Raw genomic sequence first — 22,763 nt, 5'->3', positions numbered from 1 at the left:
CCTACAGACCAGAGCCCAGGGTAGTATAGAGTCTCAACTCTGGGCCCTGACTGCAGATCATTCAGGTCCCAGTAACAGTGAAAGCAGACTCATTCAGCTATCTGGAGAAGCGTAATCTGAGGGCCACTTGGCATCCTGGGTTGACACAGGGATGCCGCAGCTGGGGTAAGGAATTAGAGAAGGGAAGGCCAGTGTTACTGCAGTAAGAGAAAACCAGGAAGTCCATCTAGGAGATGGAATTTGTGCTTTCATAACAGAGCCATGGAAATGGCTATCTCAGCATCTCCCCTCACTGCAGACTCCATTGTAAGCAAAGCATGGACCTTTTTCTTTCAAACCAACCCTGTTACTTGTTAAATTTAGAACTACCTCTAAATGCTGAGTTTATTTAAGAGGTAAATATCCTGCAGGCTCCAAAAGTTCTCTTACAGCTTCTGATTATCACAGTCCTGTCTTCCAACACCTGTCTTTGCCATAGGTCTGGACCTTATGTGCTTCCTCTGAACTAGTGTCGTGATTTTTAAGGCACATTCACTAGAATATGTTCAATTTCAACCAAAAGCATACGTGCAACATACCAATTTCTTCAGGCAATGCAGAGTGGGAACTGAAAAGCTAACAACATTCTTGGATGGTGTCCTCTCACTCAGAACCCTGAGAGAAAGAGCTGGTATTTTCCCAGGTATACCTTCTGTTCAAAGAGCATGAAATGAATGGACAAAATCCACAGGCGATTATAACATCCTTATTCCTGTCCTACTCATTCTCAGGAATATAATCACAATTAAGAAACCTCAGTTGATTGCTGATCGCCCTTTTCCCCAAATATACACAGAGACACGCAGACACACATATACACAGACCGACACAGAGCACCTTGGAGCCAGAAGGAAAGAAAAGCTAGACTTGGAGAAGAGTTGGGGAAGTGAACTTCACCACTCTGCAGAACTGTTCTGGGGCAGAGGGTGTAGTTTTCAGGTGTGGTCCCAGGAGCGGTTACAGAGAAGCTGCCTAAACTCCCAGCTGCCCAATACCATTAGGGACTGCTCATTCTGTCATTAATTCCCTGCCCAATCAAGGACCATCCATCCAGAGAGAGGGTATGAAGGGCAAGAACTCCTACTGTGGGAGAGGCTGAACCCAGGTGGTTTCCAGGGGCGCCAACAGCTTTACGAGTCCATGCGCCCATAGCCCCAGGGCCGGTATTCAAGGAAAACCAGCATCACCAGGAGTGCACTCAGCTGCTGAGGCTTGTCACTCAATGCCTGACAGAGTTTTGTGGCTGAGGTTACCCTTCTCCACACTCAGACTAGAAAGCTCAGCCTATATTTCCTGACCCCACCAAAAGATCTAGCCAACTCCCTCTTCTGTGTGCTACAGGAGAAAGCAGAGGCCAAGAGTTTTCCTTTGTGCTTCTGATTTTTCCACTGCCACCAGGGTCTCTGTCTTACCAGAACTCAGAACCAGCCTGTTTTATCTTAAAATCATAGATCCAGAGAAATAGCTTGACCTGACATTAGAGGTGATCTAGTTTCCATCATCTCAAATGTCACCACATTTCTTCTCCTTAAAGGCAGGGAAAGAAGGGCTAAACTGGAACTATAGAAAGGAGGATGGCACCATGATAACTTGCCAGCCCTGGCACAGAAAGTTCTAGTGCCCTCTAGAAACTGGACCATGTTGCAAAAGCTAATCATTGGAGGGGCCTCTCACAGAGATGCACGGCCGAGGTGTGGGCAGATCCTGCTAGAACAGGTATGCCTTGCTTTAAGCATTCAAAATAGGAAAATCTAGATTACAAAGAAATGAGAACATATTACTTCTACTTAAGTCAAAACAAGTCCTTTACCTACAAAGCCTAACATGTTTAAAATACAACTTTTATTTTAAAAAATTTCTACTTAGCTTTTCCAAACATATCTACTCTAAAGCAAGGTACAATCCCTGCTTGCTTCCCACCGATTTCAGATCTCTATCTGGGCAAGAAGCTTCCACCAGGGTAAATGACAAATGAGCAAGAGCTTGAGCTTAGAGTTCCCAAGCCTGCCGGGTGGATGGTGCCATCCAAGGAGAAATAGCAGAGTTATCAGGCTCACCCCCAGAACCTTTATGCACTCTCACCTAGACCAAAAAGTGTGCGGCAGCCTTACTAAGGCCTGCTTACTGCTGAGTAGCCCTCACAGAGGGGCCAGACACAGGCCAGTCCTGTGTCTGCTTTTTGCTCACATGCAAAAAGCCAGACAACTTTCAACAGCAAACTGCCTGATTTCCTACTGGAATGGTTTCAATCTTATGTATCAACTCTGTTGTTTCTAAGTCTCTGGAATCGGGGGAAGTGGGGAGGGCATGCAGAATGGACCCCAGGAGGCCAGAGATACTAGTTTCTTGGGGGACAATAGGAACAAAGAAATCAAGAGAACTTGAAGTTCTGAATGCTGTTATTAACCAGCTAGGTGACTTAGGGCAAGCCCCGTTTTCTGAGTGTGATTCACCTAAAGCAACAAGGTTGTACTAGATCCCTAAGGGTCCTGCCACCGCTGATCTCTTGTGGTTCTAAAATATTCCCTGACAGCAGTGAGAGAGTTGGGGGGGGGGGGGAGAGAGAGAGAGAGAGAGAAAGAGAGAGAGAGAGAGGGGGAGAGAGAGAGAGAGAGAGAGAGAGAGAGGAGAGAGAGAGAGAGGAGAGAAAGAGAGAGAGAAGAGAGAGAGAGAGAGAGAGGAGAGAGAGAGAGTTAGTTGGGTCGAGAGAGACAGAGAGTTGGGTCAAGAGAGAGAGAAAGAGAATTCTTCAAGGAGCATGCCATGGCCTGAGAATGGTTCTCTGGCAGCAGGATCCCCAGGCATGCCTAGCTGTGTGCAGTCAGCTGGTGACCTGGACCGCATCTGTATTTCCTGGGGGTTGTGCTGGGCTGCTCAGCAGAGAGCTCCTGGGGCAGCTGAGAGAACTCCCAGAACAACCCTGATCCAGGGACCCCGTTCATGCACTTCTGCATGCTGAGCTTGTGTCCTGCAGGGCCCCTCCACTAAGACAGCTAGGTTCCTACCTGCCTTCTGTGAGACGCAGCAAACCTGAAGAAATCAAATGCGCTAGAACCCTAGCCACCAGCTGATTCCCATAGCCACAGCCAGCCAGGCACCTGCAATCCTGACAGGGTCCTGCCACTTACTTGTTCCCACCACCCTCCCAACTTCTCTCAGGGTTGGGTGAGGCCTTCTTTAGTTGAAGGGCTTTCTGCAGTTGTTTAAGGGCCAGGCTTGGCCACCAAGCCCTTTGCTACATAAAGTTGACGTGGCCTTCATACATACACACACTCACTGTGCCCCTACCTGCTGAAGTACCCGATGCCATTTGACTCCTTGCCTGAGCGGATGACTGGGCCACAGCAGCCCTGCATTGTGCTTCCTCTCCCTCTAATGCCTCTTCTGGCCTTCCCAGCTGAAGAGGTTATTCAGCTTGGTAAGCACGACTACGACACACTACTACCCCAAGGGTGGGAGTGTGTGATCTCGGGGCACGGAAAGAATTATTTTCATCCCTTCACACCCACCCATCCGCTCTCCACTACTCCTCCCCTGCCTCAGCAGCAGAGGCAAAGGAGTCAGTTCCTGGCTGGCTGGGCCAGGGAGCCCACTGAGGGCCAAAGCTTCATCTGGCAGAAGGCCTATATACAGAGGGTAGGCAGGGCTGTCTCCACAGGCAGGCAGGCAAGCTCCGCTCCAGGCTGGGCAACCCCAAAGGGCACGAAGAGGCCTCTACTCACACGCCAGCTTGCTGTCGAAGCTGGACAGGGCAATGGCAAAGGCCTGCAGCGCACACAGCGGGTAGTTGTAATCCATGGTGAACACATCCTCTGCTACCCGGCCAAACTGCATCACGATGTAGTCCGCTGGGGCCAAGCACAGGCACAGACAGAGAAAAGGACAGGGCAGGAATGGTAGAGCCAGGGAAGGATAGACGGACACCCAAACCACATGAGGGAAGAAAAAGTGAGAAGCGGAGATGCCAGGGGAATCACAAAGGAAGTAAAACAAAGGCCAGTTGGGAGAAGTGGCAGCAAAGAGGTAGCAGATGGCAAAGAAGAAAGATGCATGTGAACACCAGGGGACAGAGAAGAGGAAAAGTCCTTTTAAGGGGTGTTCCCACGCCTGAGACTCTGCTGAATACACAGAATCTAGGACCAGGGCTGCAAAGACGGTTCTTCCAGGACCTCCCAGTCATTAGGGTTAGAAAGTTCTATACATCTAACCTAAGCTGTATAGCTCACATTCTTAAACTCTAACCAGTGTAGGCAGTGCTAGGTGGGCTGAACCCTATGCTAAGGGCCTTGGGTATCCTACGGACCATAATGAGTAGGGACAGAAACACTCACGGTCATTGCCATGGATGATCTGGAAGTTCTTCACAGAGGCCTGTGTGACGCGCCCATGGAAGTTGAGTACATAGGACTGTGTGTCATCATTCCAGACAGGTGTCTTGTTTTGCAGCTCGATGATACTCTCCGTGTTCTTATTCTGCCAGCGTGCTAGCAGTGTCTCATGCTCCTGGGAGGGCAGCCTCACCTGAGCCAGGCCCAGGCCTTTGGCACCATGACCACCCCAAAGAGGGATCTATCCCAGGAATGGGGGTCCTTAGATTTCCCTAGACCTACAGGGCTTTCTCATATGGTATCCCCTCCACATATACACATCAGCTGGAGTTCTGCCCTTAGAAGCTCATGCAGAGACTAGGATGATGGGGAAAGAGGGGAGTGAAGGGTAGAGACTCACGTTGCGGGGGCGGATAGAGACTCTCTCATGAACCATGTTCATTCCTGGAACAATCACGCTCATCTTCCGAGGCCCCTTGAAGCCTAAGACGTTTGTCTCCTGGGAAAAAGAATGCAACACTGGCCACCTGAGGCATCTATTTACCTACTGGAGAAGGTAGGGGGGACGGGAATAAAAATGAAGAGCTAGTTCCCACCATCTCCACTCCGAAGTCTAACACGCATCTCTCTAAACCTAACATGGCCAGAACTGAGCTCCTGGGTCTCTACTCTGCCAGAACTAGCTCCTCTTATGCGTCATCCTTGCTTCTGCTCACGGCAATGCAATTCTTCCATTCACTGCGGCAAACTACTTGGTCACACTCAAAGTCCTGTCTTCCACATCCTACTTCTAATCCATCAGGAGTTTCTATCAGCTCTACCTTCCAATTATACCCAGAACTCCACCACTTTCTACCACTAGCTTCTCTCACCAAGATCATTGTACAGCCTTTACCTGGACTCCTGGTTTCTGTTCTTGGCCCTCCTATTCCTCCTTTCCCACCATCTGTTCTCAACACACCAGCCAGTGCTCAGGCACGTTAAGTTAAATGATCTTTCTCCTCTGCTCAAAACCCTCCAGTGGCTCCCCAGCTCACTCTGAGTAAAAGCTGGAGATGTGACTTTACCTGCACGTGGTCCCATGACCTTACTCTCCTCACCATTTACTCCCTGGTGTCTACTCCATTCCTTCTTCATACCAGGCATTCAGGACTTTTGCCCTCACTGTGTCCCCTAGACATGTACACTGCTGTTTTTCACTTCCTTCTGGTCTTTACTCAAGAGCTACCTCAGTGAGGCCCTCCCTGCCATTCTGAAAATCTCACACATACCTTGAGATTTCCTATCCCTCCTCCCCTACTTTTTCTTCTTAGCGTTTTTAAAGAACATACTTACTTCACTGATAGATCTGTTTCATAGCTTGTCTTCCCTACTAGGGCTTTGAGTCCCATAAAGGTATACATTTATGTCTGTTCATTACTATATCCTTAGTGCCTCAAACAGTATGCATAGTTGGAGCTCAGTAAGAACTTGAAGACTCAGGCTGCCTCCCCAAAACTGGTCAGCAGGTGGCACCAAAGGATCATACAAAGTAGCTGTGGATTACTGATGGCCTCCAAGAAGTGCCCATGCCCAGGGTGATGAGATACCCACCCCTCATTTTTAAAATGAAGAAACAGGTTCAAAGAGGTAGAGTAATCCTCTATATTTATATACCAGTTTGGTCATTTTTGAGCTGTGTGACGTTGCTGCAGCTGAGCTTCAGTTTCATCATCTATAAAGAAAATAGGATCTACCTCTTAGGTTGAACATTCAGTGAGATGACAGAGAGCCCTGTAATCCATGTAGAACCTGGCATGCCAGAGTGATGATCTGGGAAATGCACAGACAAGAACCCAGGCCTACCATCTCCTTCTGTCTAAGAGACTCCTGGCCTGGACTGCAGAGAGCCAGGCCTGGTTTTCTGAGCTCCCCAAGTAGATGGCCGGCTGTGGTGTCAGCTCTGAAGTCAGGAGGAGACAGCCCCTGTCCTAGGCCAGGATCACTCCACAGAGGACAGCCCTTCTCCACACAGCCTTGTCTGCCCACTAAGATGGATGGGATAGGCCCTAGATCAGGCAACAAGTCTTGGGTTTCATATCTACCTTGGAAATCAGAGACCCCCGAACCTAGGACTCACATAGCACACAGCTGCCAGCTCCTGACGTAAGGTTCCACTTTCCAAAGTGGAGGATGAGGCCTTCTGAGGGTTGACTCCATTGTCATAAACAGTGAACTTGGTGCCCATCAAGTTGGACCTGAAATAAAGGCACAATTGGTATACAGTCATGCACCCTCTGCCCCAGAGCAGGGAACAGCTCATCGTCTGTTCTATGAGGAGCCTGCAAAACATTCTGGACTGGGCCAGCAGCAGGCCCAGGGAGGCACACTGCTCACTGAATCCACGTCTTTGAAGACACTTCGTGGGCAGAAGGCCTGGACTTGCTCTGAGTTGACTCAAAGTGCATTTCAGTTCGGTGAGAGCAATTCGGGGAGGTAAATCAGGATTCTTCAGAAGATTTATCTGGGGGAACATGGGAGTTCTCCTCATGGGAGGTGAGCAAACAGAATGGCATCTGATAAGACAGTGGAAGAGGCTTAGTACCCATGGAGAGAGGATGAGATCTCCCCTGTCACAGCCAGCCTAAGTGTCAGTCCAGCCCCATCTCCAGCTTTAGCTCCTGACCTCTCATGTTCATTTATGCTCCCCAAATCTGGTACTCTGTTCCTCAGCAAACCCTACCTCCCCACCACCCCCCCTTAGAGGCCTAGGCTCAGAGTCTTCCTGCCCCTTCCCCACTGCTCCCCACCCCCAAGACTGCTGTGTGTCTCTTCCCTCAAGAGCTTACTCTTAGCCCTGTCCCTTGGCATTGACTATGGAGCCAAGGCAGCTCTTCCATGGTGGCCTGCATTATCAGTGACATCCTGGGGTTGGATCCATCACTCTCAGTGGACCTGCACCCACCTCCTGGGAACAGCTTGGGGTCGGGTGTGTGAGGCCCATCTCCAAGTCTGGCTCTAGGCTGGCATAGACATAGACCTCCAGTTGGGTGTGATGATCAGAGAGGATCCTGGGAGAGTATCCATCCCTGGCCTAGATCTCCTTCAGGGAGATTCAGGCCCTCTACAGAGAGCCTGCCCCTGCCCTTCCCTCCCACTCCCGCCTGCTTCCTGGGGGAATGCTAGTACCGCAGTTTCCCGATGTAGCTGTCCCCTCCTCGAGACAAGTCTGTTGGGTCCACAGAGATGAGGTAATTGGAAGTTTTACTCTTCTTTCTCTTCCTTCCCGCCAGGAGGAACACCTTGGGGAGTGGAACGAGGTCATATTCCAGACTCAGCCTCTGGTCTGCACACAGTCATGAGAGCCACTCACACAGACTGTCTCTCCCTTGCTTCAGCTCCCAAACGCACATATGTGCACACACACAAATGCACTGGAAAACACAAAGATATGCACTGACCAGACACGAAGGCAGTTTCTTTGAGGAACTGAGAGGTCAGTGGTAGATATGAGATTTCCAGTCACATTTTAGCCCCTAGGACTTCAAAGGGCTGAAAAGCCTAGATGATAACATGCCCAGACCAACCTTACCTTCTTCCCGTCCTCACGGTCCATGTGCAGAAAGTAAGTGGGGTACATGCCCCTGTCCATCCCTTTCTTGTCCCGAGTGATGCGGCATTTGATGGTGATACCCTGGGGGGCTGGCCTCAGTGCAAACTCCTCAAGATCCTGGACCTCGACATCCACTGGTTGCTCTGGAGCTGTTGGGCTAGGGGCTGAGGCTGCCTCCTATGGGGACAGAGAACAGGCGCCTGAGTCCCAAGGACCCTAAGCAGCCCAAGTTGGTGATCTGGGATCCAAATCTGCCTCCTAATATGGTGGTGGGAGAGAGGGAAGGATCCTGGGATGGGGGCCTGGCCAGCCTGGGCCTGGGGTCAGGAGCTATCCTCCCATCTTCCCAGTCCTGCCCTCTTCTCAACAGTTCCTAGAGGTGGAGATGGGAGATATGGGAGGTCCTCAGAGGTCATCTTGTCCAACTGCAGCTACCCCTACACATCACCCTGCTGGCCTGGCTGAAGAGGTTAGGAGGCAAGGTGGAGGGATGTAAGAGGCCAGCAGAGAAGCTCCTAAAAGGTGTATGAGTCCAGCCCCAACCCCAAGAAAGCTAGCTCCCCATCATCTCTTCACACGTGCCCCACCTCTAATTCTGGTGAGCAGTCCTTCAAAAACTGCTGTGGATGCAGACTCACTCACTCACCCTGACGGACTTCCTGCTAGTTGCAGAGCTGGGGCGGGTGTTACTATTTAGCTGGGAGGAGCTGGAGCTGTTCTCCTCATCCTCCTCATCCTCTTCAAAGCTCATGCTGCTGGAGATGCCTGGGCCAAGGAGAGAATAAGAAGGGATGAATGAGGAGAAGTCTACCCTGCCCCTGAAATACACATGGTCACATATGTTCAGACACTGACTCACCTATACCCACACTTACGCACATACTCTTACACAGCCATATGTACACGTGTAGACTCACATTCACACATACATTCCCACACATGTCCAGATATACAAGGACATTCTCTCAGGTGCACACATGAGCCGGGGCTGGCCACAATCCTCAGGATATGTCCCCACCACCCAGTTTCAGCTCAGTCCCTACATTACCCCGCTTCCTAGCAGCCACCCTGCCACTGCCTCTTGTGTATCAAGGCCTGCACTGAGCTCACCTTGAACTGAGAACCTCCATTTCTGACCTCAGGCCTATTAGAGGCCTTGGCTGGCATAGGCCACGGAATCCGCCAGGGAACAGGCCTCAGCTCCTTCCTCAGCCCAATGTAGAGGGGACCCACTAACCCCTCATCTTTGCCCTGAGCTTCTATCTTAGCTGTCCTCCCGCCCGCCGTTCCCCGGGAATGCCATCCCCATCCCCAAGTTGTCTCCAAGTCCTTTGTACAGGAAGCCATCCTTGATTAGATTCCTCACAATGTGTGTGGTGCTGCCAGACTTCTTCCCTCTGCCACCCTGCACCAGGGGCTCCCTAAGGCAGGGCTTGTGATGGGAAAACTGAACAGAAGGTTTCCAGGGAGGATCTACCCCGCCTCTTGGTATCGTGGCCCTGCTCCCACTAGCTTAGCAGACATATAGGAAACTTCTTGCAAAAGGAGCTTTATCTAAGGAGCAAAAGGAAAATGAAATCTGCCCCAAATCTGGGCCCCACTGGGGCGTTATCAGGCGCCCTGCCTAAGAGGTTCTCATATGTCTCCAAAGTGTGCCCCACCCCCACCCACCATGGCCAGGGAGGGACTTGGACACAGGAAGGCCATGCTCCTGGAGAAAGGTACATCTGAGAACCTGGGACTAAGTTTTGGGGGTATCACTGGGCCCCCATGGGGCTCACCCTTCCTCTGCATCGTGGCACGGAGATCCTGCCCGCCGGGCCGTTCGCCCCCACCAGCTGCCGTCTCCCCTGCGTCCTGGGCGTGGTCTGACTGGCCCACAGTCAGGATTTGCACTGGGTCTTGGGCCTCAGACTTGTCTTCTGCCAGTGTTGCTGGCCCGCTGGTGCCTGCAGGCCACGGACACTCCTGAGTTACATCCAGGAGGAGGAGAGGAGGGCCTGGATTCTCAGATGTCCGTGAAGGGGATGAGGGAAGAGTGGGGAGACCCTCTGCAAAACTTTATTTGCAAGACTGATTTTTATAAAACTAATGATTGAGGCAATCTGTTAACAACTGGTAAGCTACTAAGGCATGTGGGCTTCATTTCTTCTGCTCTTCCCCCAAATTAATTGCTGAGGGTTGGTTTACAATATCTCGCATCCTTAAAGCAGATGGCAGCCATCTACAAAACCAACTGCACAGTGGAAAAAACAAGATGGAGAACAAGGATTGATCCAGACCACAGCCAAGGCCAGCAATCATTCATGGACACGGCCAGCTACAAGTGATCAATGCTGCTGTTTTCTTTCACAAATATACACACATACACACATGCAGTAACTCACATACATCATTAGAAGCATGGGCCCCTTGAAAAAGATTGCAATTGGCATACACTCGCCTTCCCAAGTGGAGCATCTCCCATCCCACGTCAGCCTTCCTACCTCTTACCACAGAGCTTCAGTAACAGAAGCAAGACCTGACCCATACAGGTGGCAACCACCCTGCCCGCCTGCTGAGCTATGCCCAGAGTGCTCGGTCAGCTCCAGAAGCCCATGGCCCCTGACACATCACTGTCCAACCAAGATGCGGTGGCCTGGAAACCACTGTCCATGAACAAAAGTTGAGGAAATGGGGTGTGTAGCCAAGAGACAGGACCTGGGGCAGGTGCCACCATCACTGTCCTTAATCTTTAGGGGTCTTTTCTGGAGAAAGAGGAGCAGAGGGAACAGGCTGGTCTGTGGTCCAGAGGATGGAACCTGGACTACAGTCAAGGGAAGTCCACGTTACATGAAGAGCTGACAGCAAGGGCTGCACAAGGATGGGCCACAGCTGAGTAGGACTTCACTTCCTGGCAGTGTGGTGGGCATGCCCATACCCAGAGGCAGCCCGGGTACCTCCCAAGCTAGGTGAGGCCTATGAGCCACCTGGGGGGGTGCCCCAAGTGGCAGTCTGTGTCTTCCCTGAGGCTCTTCATCCTATCCCTCCCCTCCAAGTCAGGAGGACAAACCTCCCCCAGCCCTACAGTGGAGTCCAAGCCTGCTGGGGAGGGCTGTAGAGAATGCGAGCTGACCTTTGTGCTTTCCCTTCTTCTCCTTCCTAGCGGCGCCACCCTGGCCCCCTGCTGTGGCTGCTGCCTTGGTTCTCTTGGCTGAAGCTGGTGCTGTTGGGCGTGTGGCTCCCAGCTGCACACTGGCGAGTGAGTCGGCCTCTTGAACTGCTCAGGAAACATCCCCAGACCGAGAGAGAGAAACAGGCACTGGGTGAGACCAGAGCTCCCACCTGAACACAGTCCCCAGCACAGCATTTTCAACCACACCCTGAGTCCCACCAGGGCCCCTGTACCACTTCCACAGCCCACAGAATCAGGCCCACTCATCTCTACTAGGCAAAGATTCCAGGGCAGGCCCAGCTGGAAGGAGGTGGCACCCCCAGCCCAGTGTGATCAAGTCAACAGCCAGACCAACACCTGTGATCAGCCAACAAACTAAGCACTCAAAGTTCTGGGCCACCAAACCGTACTGAGCCTGAACAGAGGCAGGGAGAATGTCCAAGAAGATATGGCCCCTGAAGATGGTGAAGAAGGAACAAAGGCTGCATCTTCTGGAAGAGACCACAACCAGAGCAAGCACTCCAGGGAGCCTATGAGGGGGCTCTGCAGGGATGAGCCCATGGGAGGCTGGGGTATAGGAGTGCTTAGAACAACTCTGGGATACAAGAAGCTACAAGCACCAACAGTGAGGTTTCAGAAGGGTTCCAGCTGGTGGCCTCCAAATTCTCCATACTGCAGAACCCCAATCTGCTCAAAATCCTTGAATGGTTTCTGATTGCTCTTAAGATGAAGGCCAACATTCTCTCTCTTCCCCTAGGTCTAAACACATACTCCCCACCTCTGGGGCACCAAGAGTTGCAGCCACACCAGGCTGGTCTGGTGCCTCACATGCACTGCACTCCCTTTTGCCACAGGGCCCTTGCTCCTGCTGCCTGCACTGCCTTCCCCCTCGCCACCCTCAGTGATCAGCTCCTACTCATCCTGCAGATTTCAGCTTGGATGTCACCTCCCGAGGGAAGCTGTGCCTACCTCCCTAGTCAGCGCAGGTGTTGTCATCTATTCACAGAATTTGGCTTCCTTCCACAAAGCACACCCGTGACGGTCTGTTTAACATTGTCTCTCCACCTAGACTGTAAGGTCCATGAAAGCAGGGACCACACCCATACGTGCTCACTCGGGACCTACAGCCTCCAATCCAGAGCCTGACACAAACCTCAATAAATATTTAAGAAATGAATGAATGTGTAACATGAATGAGTATACCTAGCAGGTCAAAAACCAGGATAAACTCTGAGCTCTGATGTATATCAAACTCCTTCCTTTTCCTCTTGGAATGATCCCCTATATTTGACGCCTGTAGTCAGCAGAGGGCAGAGAGGCAGGCAGCTAATGCTGTAGGTGGGTGGGAGTGGCCTTCGAAACACCAGTTCCCGGGTAGGCCACCCACATGTGCAGCAGCCTCCCAAGAGCTTTGTCCACCATTTGGACCTGGACAAAGACTGGGCCCCCAGAGAAGCAGTAGGCACCTCCCAGAAGTCAAATGTCACATGTTCATATGTCCTCTGTGAAAAAGGTGGAGGCCCAGCCGTCTGGCATGTCAGCAGGGAATAGCAATCAGCTGATTTTGGACCTTGGAACACACCATGGCTCCTTCGAGTACCAAAGCCCTAAGACAGAGAACTCTCCCCATTTTATAAGGGAGGAAACAAATCCAGAGAGGGTAAATGGCTTGTCCCAGTCACAAGTGAGCAGGTAACTGGTAGTGGCACAACCAGAAACTATCTTTTTCTCTTTTTTTTCTTGCTGGATTGCAGTGGCACGATCATAGCTTACTGCAGTCTCGAACTCCTGGGCTCAAGTGATCCTCCTATGTAGCTGGGAATACAGGCGCATGCCACCACACCCTGCTAATTTTTTTTTAAAGATGGGGTCTCACTATGTTACCCAGGCTGGTCCTGAACTTCTGCCCTCAAGTGATCCTCCTGCCTTGGCCTCCCAAAGTGTTGGGATTACAGGCGTGAGCCACCTGGCGCAGAAACTGTCTTTTGAGTTCAGTCCTGCACTTATGCCAGAGGTGCTACTTGTACCACAGTCTTTCTGATGACCTGGCATCATCTGGAACACAGCTGCCAAGAAATACCTGCCAAAATGACTGCACATCAATGACCTCTCATGATGTTGGCCTCTGGCACAAATTGGCAGGGCCCACAATCCTGGGTGCAGGCCCCCATTCTATATGCAGCCTCACTCACCCAGCTGCCAGGCTTGGCAGAGCTGGGGCTGTGATGCCACACAGCCACAGGCCACGCGCCATATGACCCAGAACAGTGGCCGCCTTCCTGGCAGGGTACCACTACCACTCTTGGGATGGCACTCACAAAGGAAGTGGAGGAGGTGGCTGCCAGCAAAGGGTGGGGCTGGGGCCAGCTCTGTGAGGACCAGCTGGGGCTGCCTCTGAGACAGCTGGGCTGAGGTCCTTGTTTCCCTTTTCTGAAGGCCTCTCAAGTAGAGTACAGACATACCAGGTATGGTCAGGGTGCTGAACTGACACACACACGGGAATTAGCATGAAGGAGCTTTCCATCAGGGAGGCAACAGAATATGGAGGAGAGACCATTTGGCGTCTGTTAGGTCTGGGTTCAAAGTCTAGCCCTGCTGCTCACTAGCAGAGTACTATGAGCAGGTCACTGAGCCCCTCCGAGCTCACGTCCTTACTGATTATGTGGGGATAATGCGTTCCTGTGAGGATGAAATGAGATAATGCAGGTAAAGCCTCTAGCACTGTACTTAGCCACCGGCAGATGCACAGCCAGCCTTTATTAGAAGAAACAGAGTGGGATTCCTCGGAGGATACACGTGCACAGAGGGGACCGAGCCTGTATGATGTGCCCAGCCACAAAATGGGCACCAGGCAAATGAGACTCAACTGCTGCCCTCCAGTGTGCAAAGGGCTCAGGGAGCTATGGGTCAGTGGAACCCAGAGAAGAACCTGGAACACTGCGAGGCAGGGTATGGGGCCAGCAGTTAGATGAAAAAGCCCTGAGGTGAGGCAACTACCAGTAGTTCCATGTATCTGGAGGCTCCAGGTCATAAAGAAGCCACTGAAGGAGGGGAGCACCACGACTGCTAAGGTTCTTCCTAACCCAAAAAGCCAGATGCCTGCAACCTTCTTAGAATTACTATTTGGTGAAGTAGCAGCCTGGATTAGTAGCACCAGCAGGGGGCAGTGGAGACTGAGTCTGAGTCCTCCGTTCAAGCTCAGAGAGCCCAACCCTCCGTCTGGCCTAGCCTACTCTTAACCTAACCCAAGCAGGAAGGAGGGTCCTGAGAGCAGAGATGTGCTGAAGCCATTCTCTCTCCAGGATGAGCTGCAGAGAATTTCTCCCATCTGGGCTCTGCCGAGACCTGGAACATTTAAGGATGGGAGCTGGAGGCTCCAGGTCACTACAGCTCTTAAGGAGTTGTGAGCCAGAGACAGGGATCTGCAAGTCAGAAGCCAGGCAGACACGGTGCAGAGAGGGAAGGAAACAGGTGTTTGTGTTGAGACACTGGTTGGTATGGGGCAGGACAGTGAGATGCATTCCTCTCAGGATGCAGAATACTGGTGGAGCAGGTCATCTACTCTTAGAAGCTGCCTCCTGCACTCACTGAAATGCTCCAGATCAAAACTTGGACTTCTGAACTCCTGGCTTCATTAAAGGTTTAGCCTTCTGGCCTCAGTGCCTGATTCAGGAGGTGACAGCTGGAGCATATGCAGGCGCCCAAAGCTACAGGTCCACCTTCCCTCTGCCCTCCCTACTCAGTTGTCTGCCTGGGCTAGAAGCCACACACAGCCTGGGCATCCCCCATCAGGTCCAGCCCCACACGGTGGGCAGGAAGTGAGGGGCTCCCCGAAGCAGTGACAGGATGTGGGGCGGCAGGCAAGGTATACCTTGGTAGCTGGTGCTGCCACTGCTGCTGAGGTAGGACTCTACCAGGGGGGCTTGCTCCTCCGACTGCCGGGCCCGCCGGCTCCGGGGCCGCCCATCTGCATTGGCCTGCACCATCAGGGGCTCCTGGCGCTTCTTCTTCTGCTTCTGCTCCAGCAGGGCCCGCTATGGAGGCAGAGAGCTTGGCTGACCCACTGCCTCCACCAGGAAGGAAGGGCTCCCAGTTCTCAGCGGGTCCACAGCCCACTTTGGGCCAAGGCCCCATGTCCTTGGAACCCCAAGACTTGGGGTCCAGGAAAAGGAGGCAAAACAGGGCCCAGGTGGCTGCCTTGACAGGATCACAGCACAGGCAGCTCTCCAACTGCAGTCACCCAGCTGCCTGAGGGGTAGAACCCCATGTGCCGCGCAGGGTTAGTGCTGAGCTGGGAGAGTGCACCTCTCTTCTTCCACATGGGAATCCCATTCCCCAGTCAGACGGGATCATCCAGGGAAGATGGACAGCCCTGCCCCTCTGCCCTCGGAGATCCCAGCCCAGACTCTTCCCTTCCACCCAGCCCCAGGCCTACTCACCTGCCGATCAAGCTTCTGCTGCCTCAGGTTTCTGCCCTCATCATCTAAGACACTGCAGAGGGAAAGAGGGGTTTTCAGGGCTTGCCCATGAGGTGCCAGGATATATCCCAGAGCCCAACCCCAGCATATCTGGGCTCTTTAAACCCATCCCATCATGGCTTCTGGGGCTCAGTGAGCCCACATGGTAGAAGGAGGAAGGGTAGAGCCTGCCATCTTGAAACCAGCTTGAACCAAAAGGGCTTGAGCTGCCACTTTGGAATCCTGCTAGAACCCCTGTTTCCCCAAGCACACCCCAGTAAGTACTGGATGAGACCCTCCCCTCAGATCCCTGAGCAGGGCCAAGCCTGACTGAGATCCAGGAAAACTATCGAGAGGCATTCCAGCAACAAGCCAGGTCCAAGGCCAGGCTTCAGACAAACCCAGGGGGCTGCTCCCTCCAGCTGCCTACTGGGATCTCACCAGCCCCAGCCTTTCCCCTCCTTTCCACCATTCTAGAGGAGGCTGCAGTCCTCTGGGACAGACCCTTTCCCCATCCATTCAAAGCAAACTCCTAGCTTTCCAAGTGGGCAGAATAGAGTGCTGACTTTGTCTGCTCCCCTTCCCCACTTAAAAAGGGTCCTCCTCATTTGAGAGAATGAAGCTAAGAGACCAACCAGTCCCTCAGTGTACAGGGCTTGGGCCACACAGAGTTGTCTGCAGGGTGGACACAACACATCAACGTACAGCCCAGCAACCAGCCACCAGGTCCTTCCCAGGCTGTAGACATGGCACAGACAGCCCGGGGGACATCAAATCCTTGAGCACCACAAGTCTTGGGACAGGGACCCTCATCTCACCCAGACTGGCTGTGCCTCTGAGGAAGTCAGGGGACAAGTAGGGAGCTGGTAACTCAAACCACTTGGCTTTTGGCTGGCCAGAGACACATGCATGAGACCTAGGCCCAAATGCTACAAAGGCCAAGGTGTGGACAGCTGCATGGGGTGAGGTTGGAGCCTGAGGATCTGAGCTCTGGGAAGCCCCAGGCGGCCACGGTCCAGTTATTCTGAAGCTGCCCCAGAACCATACTGTGTGCGGGTACCTGCACGGGCATGCCCGAGTGCATTAGGTTTGTGCGAGGCCATAAGGAAGTGTGTGAATATCTCGTGTGTGTGCACACATGCATGCAGACACCTGTGAAGAAGTGGGTGTGCTTGTGTGAAGGTGAGTGCAGTGTGTGTCTAAGGGGGAAACATGAGGTCACATCACCCTGAGGACAAAGTGAAGTCACTTTCACCTCCTCCTGATGGCTAGCCCTTTCTAGCTGGAACATTCATTGACCTACATGAGCCTTAAACTACTTACATCTCCAAGGGAGCCAGTCAGAGGGCAGAAGGAAGTCCCCATATCACAGGCTGCCCACCACCCACCACCTTGACCACCATCTATGAGGACTATGCATGTTTTTAACTAGAAGCTGTCCTGCCTACTTGACAGCTGGGAAGGCCTTTCCTGGTACCCACGGGCTGCTCTGCATGCCTGAGGAGCCCCAACTGTGATCTGGGGCTGTGCAGAACAGCCTCATTCACCAAACCCTCAGCTGCCAGAGCACAGGAGAAAACACTGCTCAAGAGCCATACTTCTAGGCCTCGGTCTTCCTGAAACAGCCCATCTGCCTAAGAGGGCACAGCTGCATTTGGGGCTCCCTGAAGGCACTGCCAGGACCACAGGATGCAACCAGGTCTCTAAATATTCCTGCTGGCTGAAAGGGTGGGCATCCCATCGCGGAAGGCATGCACCCAGGCTGGAGGACTGCAGTGAAGACTTCTGAAGAAAGGGTTCAGGGACCAGAGCACAAAATGCCTCAGGGCCCTGAGAGGCTACAACTCTCCCCTGTCTCTACAGCTCAAGCCAACAGCCTGACTGAATAAGCAAAGTCAAAGCATTTGCCCACAGATGGACTTGAAAGGGTCAGACCCGAACACCAGTGTTCCCCATGGTCAGCCACACGTGCAGTGCATATGCATCACAACTTTCAGCACACACATGAAAAATGCAGTCTAAGCTCTGTACAATGGCCCCTGGCTGACAGAAGCAACAGGATCTGGAATCTAACTGTGCTCCATTTGCCAAGCTCTGTGCCTGGGCACAGGGCAGCTATAAACCCCACTGTCATGAGCCAGTGGCCTGGCCCCTGTGCAACCTCCACAAGACAGTGCTGGCTTCCCTTTGTGCCAGCAAGAGGGGCCATTCCACAGCTTTCTAGGTAGTCGCAAGCCACTCACACTTTCAGAGGGCAGGGATGGGGCAGTCACCTGGGCCATCCCCAGCCCTGGGCTTGGCTGAGCAAGACAAAGAAGATGCCTTCCATGGTGCTGACGCTCACATCTAGAGTCATTTAGAAAAGGGGACATCCAGCTGAGAGGTGAGACTCACATCAGCAATGCCACCTCCGGAAATGCTGGGTCACAGCAGCTGCTCAACTGACAAAAGGTATTTGCAGCCATAGTGGCCTCACTGCCCAGCGTCTTCTAATGCTCTCATCCATGCATGGGGCACGTTTCCCTACCATAGGCCCCTGTCCTACTGCCATGGACCATGCACAGTTATGCCGGAGGCAGGAGGCTGCTTTCCATGAAAACGTTCCTTTCTCCTCCTCTGCCTCTACCTCCATTTCCTGATGGGGGAGAATGATAAAGAGCCACAGGCTTCGGTAACACTGATTACTAGGTAAGATTACAGGTAGAAAGGACTTAACCACTGGCCTTCAGAGAAAGATGGATGAACACAAGCGTTAGGCTTCTGAAAAGAGGTTCCAGAAACAGATATCCCCAAAGTACCTAGAGAGCCGCCTACCACCTCACCCACTGGCAGGCATTTGCAAGCACACAGAAGGAAAGGAGCATGCACAGCTGGGAGGTGGCCACTGGGGAGAAGCCACTTGTGCCTGGCTGAGCAAGACCCAGCTAGGAGGGTCTACACTAAATTTACTAAAATGGGGAGGCTCTGACAGTGGGCATGACTCCTGGTAAAGCAGTGTTTCTAGAAGAGCTGCAAGGGGACGAAGTGGACCACGATTACCTAGCAGTGACGAGCTTGTACCAGGTGGGTGTTCCTAGCTAACGACAAGTGGACAAGTGCGCAGCAACTCCCCCTGGTGAATAACAAAGAATCCCCAGCCAATAGCAGCTGTTGTGGAGACCAAGGGCAACCATGATGGCTGTCTCCAGGAAGAGCAGAACCAAAAGCTCCCCTAGCTTCCTCAGCAGGCCCAGTTCCCTTCTCCGCCCCCACCCAGATGGCCCTTCCTCCTCATCTCCACCCCAGCACCATTCCTAAGGCATCTTCCTTTCTCACTGACACTTCCCCAGCCTGCCTGTTTCTGATGGGCACTGTTCTAGCTGCACTAAACCATAACCACACAAGGAGACAGTAATGGCTTTTTAATGATTTCAGCTCCAATTATGGAATAACTGCCAAGCCCAGGCTGCCAGCTGCAGCCCCGCCAGGAGACTCAGACAGGAGACGGCGCTGATGGATAGGTCTTTCAGCTGACCCTGGAGGCTCCTCCATCACAGGCGGCTCCTGCTGGGGGCCTGAACAGGGAGGCTCAGAAAAGCCACTGGCTCAGTAGGGTCAGAGAAACCTAGGCTTCAGCGTCCACAAATCCATCCGCTCTGGCCAGCACCAACAAGACGGCAGCTTCACCTCCGAGGGAGCCCGCCCCTCTACATCCACTCACTTCCCCCAAGGCACCCCACAGATATCGGAGTAGTCAACCACGATTGACAACAGGGGGCAGGGCCACAAGGACAATTCGGTGCCCTGGAAAAGCACACACGGCCAACATCCTCTAGCCTGTTTCCCTCCCTCTCTTCGTAGACTCTACCTTACACGCTCCAGCTACTCCACCAGCGCTAACCAGAGGCCCAAGGGTCAGGGAATCTAGGGACAGACCCAACCCTCTGGACACACTTCCCACGTTCACTTCACCCTCCCCTCTTCCTGCCCTCATTCTTTCCCCTCAGTCACAGCGGAAGCTACCCCTGCTGGACCCAGGAAATCAGAGACGTGGGCTGTCAGGAGAGGAAAGGCCGCCAGGGCAGCTGGCTGCAACCCTGTGCCCAATGCCGGACCCTCGGAAAGTCCAGATCTGTGGCTTCTGTTGCCTGGCAACTTACTGGGACACAGTGGGAACCAGCGTGGCTCCAGAAGGGAGAGGACCACACTGCTCACAGGAGTTCCAGCCTCCCAAGATGCACCATCTCTATTCCAGCCAGCAGTTCCCAAATTTACCAGGTGCATTCAAACGGCTGGAGGGACTAAGCCCTGACTCGGTCATTCAGAACTACTGGGCAACATCCCCCAGAATCAACCCACTCCTCTCTCTCTTTGTAAAAGCAAGTGCCATGGATGATTCTAATGCTCAGCCATGCAAATGCGACCATGAGCCACAGCTGGTGATCTCTAAAGAACAAGAAAATCAGGGAGTTGTTATAAGACTGTTGCCAGAAGTGAAGTGGTGGGTCCAAGTGCCCAGGGCACCTCGGAGGCCGAACCTAGCAGCAGAACTGAAGGAGTCAGGAGTCCCATTACTCCCTAGAAAACAAAGTGAGGAAGTGGTGGGACGATCCTAACAAGGGCCAGGAGGAGGGGAAACCCAGAGACTTGCTTAGGATCAACCTAAGGAAAAACTTAAAAGTCACAGCCATCTGATCGGAGGCCGTGTGGCAGGAATGTCATAGGGAGCATCCACACTGAGAACTAGATGACCTGTAAGGGCTCTTCCAGCCTGAGATTCTCTTTCTGTGACCTACAGTGTGCTTTTCAAGCAGTGCTACAGGAGGCCCCATGGTGGTGCGAGAGTACTGTATCCCTCAGGTGTGCTTCGAACCCAGGTGTGGGGCTGGGAAAGCCAAGGAAGCCCTAGAGGCTATCCGGGGATGCCACTTTAATTCAAAGAAGTGTACGTCTTGTCTGTGCTGGGGACACGACCAGGAACCTGATAAGTTCCCTGCTCTCAATTAGTTCATGACCAAGTGAGAGAAACACCAGGCAATGGCCTCAGGACCATGAAGACAAGGGCACCGAGGACAGGGCCACCCCAATCGCACCCAGCATGGTCCTCCAATATGCCGTGGGCCTTAGTCCTTCCTGACTCTCGCTGCTCCACTTCCAACTTATCAAAGGCTGTCAATGTACTAAGGGCATTTAACATTCCTCAAGAACACAGGTAAAGAGAAACTGGCAGAATTAGAAACTATTAGTACTAACAGAAAGAAACAAAAGAAAAAAATTCCAATTGTTAAACTTTATAAACTCAATGGCTCCCTTTGAAGTCAGAATGTGAGATTAATCCATGATCATTATACACTGAGCCAAAATTACCCGTAAGAAGATTATCACCAACTATCATTTCTCTAAAGAAAATAAGCTGGGCCCAGGGAATGCAAGGTGTAACCATTAGAGAGGGAGTAAAACCCTCACCAGCAGAACTAGCAAGAAGCCAGCCAACACCTCTCTCCCAAAAGCAAATGCCACATACCAGTTCTGACATGCTGTGACATTAGGGAAACCTCACATCAGTCAAATCACGTGCGTGCCACCCCCTGCCCCCACTCCCATCTGCAAGTTAAATGCTTTGTCTGTCTTCTGCCCCAGTTTTCTCTGTGATCAGACAGCATGTGGCTTTGACTGCAATCAGCAGCCCAGTTAATGCAAGAAGCAATTTGAATCTCCTCTCAGCCCAAGTCTCTCATTTCGGAAGTCTACACCCCAAGTCCAGTGCTTTCCCACGCTCAGTGTGTGCCCAGAAAGACCCCAGCAGGGCAGGGGGGATCCTGGCAACTGTTGACATAGCCTGCCTCCAGCTACACACCCCCCCTCTCTACAATAGAACGAGGAGGCGGGGTGACAGGCATGGGGAAAGTAAGCAGCGCAGGGCTATAAGGGTGTCGAGATGCTCCTTGGGGCCAGGCTTCCAGGGAGGCAGAATTCTATGCTTCAGGGCTGAGTCTGCAGCCCAGGAAAGGAATTGGAGGTATGGGGGTGGAGGGGAGACAGTAGTTGGACCTGGGCTGGGGCAAGTGCCAAATCACTCCTTGAAGGATGCCAGGGCCCTAGGCACTTGCTAGAACAGAGTCATTTCCTAGAGACAATTCTACCTTCCTGGGCCACCTTTCCCAGGAATAGGCTTAAGCCATTCCGTTTGAGGCAGATTTTCTCTAAGACCCCTGCACACTCTCTACAAGTTGCTTTAGTCCCTGGCTCCCTGGGAGAAGCTTCCTAGAACCATGTCTTGGCCTGGCCCACCTCCAGTTTGCCAGATCCTAAACATGCCATCATCTCCACAGTCACAAGTGTTGCCCCTCCCACCCTCCTCAGTCCATGGCCACCACCCTGCCATGTGGACCCCCACACACAGGTCCGGAGTCCACTCAGCCCACAGGCCCTGCCCAGGCACCTCTGCCGCGTGGCTAGAAAAGGCTGATGACACTCTGTGGGGTTGCACTGTCTTCTAGAAGGTCCTCAGCCCATATGTGCCAAGAAAGGCCAGGGTCCTCCAGAAACTACCTGTGCCCCAGCATGGAAGTCTGTCGGGGGCAGCAGCTCTCCTGAGTTAGCCCAGCCCCAGTCCCTGGTTCCATGATGGAAACAGCTCCCTGATCCGTGTGAGACTGAAGTGTGACTACATGTGTCTGCAGGAGATCCTATGGGTGACTTGCATGTGGGCACGTGTGTGTGTTGCTGGTGGTGGTGGGAAGAGACATAAAATAACCTGGAAACCCCTGAAACCCCCACAGGAGCTGAGATTAGAGGTAACAATTCTCAAGAGAAACCCTGAGTTCCCAGGCTACGTGCCTGTTTTCAGAAGGATCTGCTTTTAACAAGCCTTGGGTGGTTTCAGCTAGTTTCTATTTGGGACGCTGTCTGGACAGACTCAGAGAAGAGTCCTGTCAGAACTATTTTCTGTCAGTGACTGGTATGAGGCTCTAACAGAGAGCAGGCTGTGTTACAAGGCGGGTCCTGAGGATCTGATCCTGCCGTCCGCTAGCACGTGCACCTGGGTCAGCAATAACACAGTAGGCCTTAGCAGTCCAGCACCCTTTTTACACACGTCCCGCTAGGAGGCCTAGAGACAGCCCCGTAGCCCATGGCAACCAAGGAGCCAATGGGTGGCCAAGAATCTGGCCCTACCATGGCGATGAGCTCCTTTCCCTGGTAATAGAGAGAAT

General features: G+C 52.6%; 1 protein-coding gene across 2 annotated transcripts in view; it reads right to left on the bottom strand.

Annotated features, from left to right (window-relative positions):
- Nucleotides 1-2,712: 2,712 nt before the first annotated feature.
- The window catches only part of TUB (TUB bipartite transcription factor), an 84,911-nt gene continuing 64,860 nt past the window's right edge, over nt 2,713-22,763 (bottom strand). For both annotated transcript variants that reach the window (XM_017896372.1, XM_017896374.1), the window contains exons 2-12: nt 15,553-15,604; nt 14,985-15,147; nt 11,075-11,218; nt 9,741-9,908; nt 8,606-8,724; nt 7,939-8,136; nt 7,536-7,648; nt 6,487-6,604; nt 4,768-4,866; nt 4,371-4,542; nt 2,713-3,887 (exon numbers count right to left, since the gene is read on the bottom strand). In XM_017896372.1, coding sequence (XP_017751861.1) covers nt 3,754-3,887; nt 4,371-4,542; nt 4,768-4,866; nt 6,487-6,604; nt 7,536-7,648; nt 7,939-8,136; nt 8,606-8,724; nt 9,741-9,908; nt 11,075-11,218; nt 14,985-15,147; nt 15,553-15,604 — 1,480 coding nt within the window. In that variant the 3' untranslated portion in view covers nt 2,713-3,753. The remainder of the gene's footprint in view (nt 3,888-4,370; nt 4,543-4,767; nt 4,867-6,486; nt 6,605-7,535; nt 7,649-7,938; nt 8,137-8,605; nt 8,725-9,740; nt 9,909-11,074; nt 11,219-14,984; nt 15,148-15,552; nt 15,605-22,763) is intronic.

This window comes from Rhinopithecus bieti, unplaced genomic scaffold (genome assembly GCF_001698545.2).
Source record: "Rhinopithecus bieti isolate Rb0 unplaced genomic scaffold, ASM169854v2 scaffold_28456, whole genome shotgun sequence".
Lineage (NCBI taxonomy): Eukaryota > Metazoa > Chordata > Mammalia > Primates > Cercopithecidae > Rhinopithecus > Rhinopithecus bieti.
This window is presented reverse-complemented; position numbering and strand designations above follow the sequence as displayed.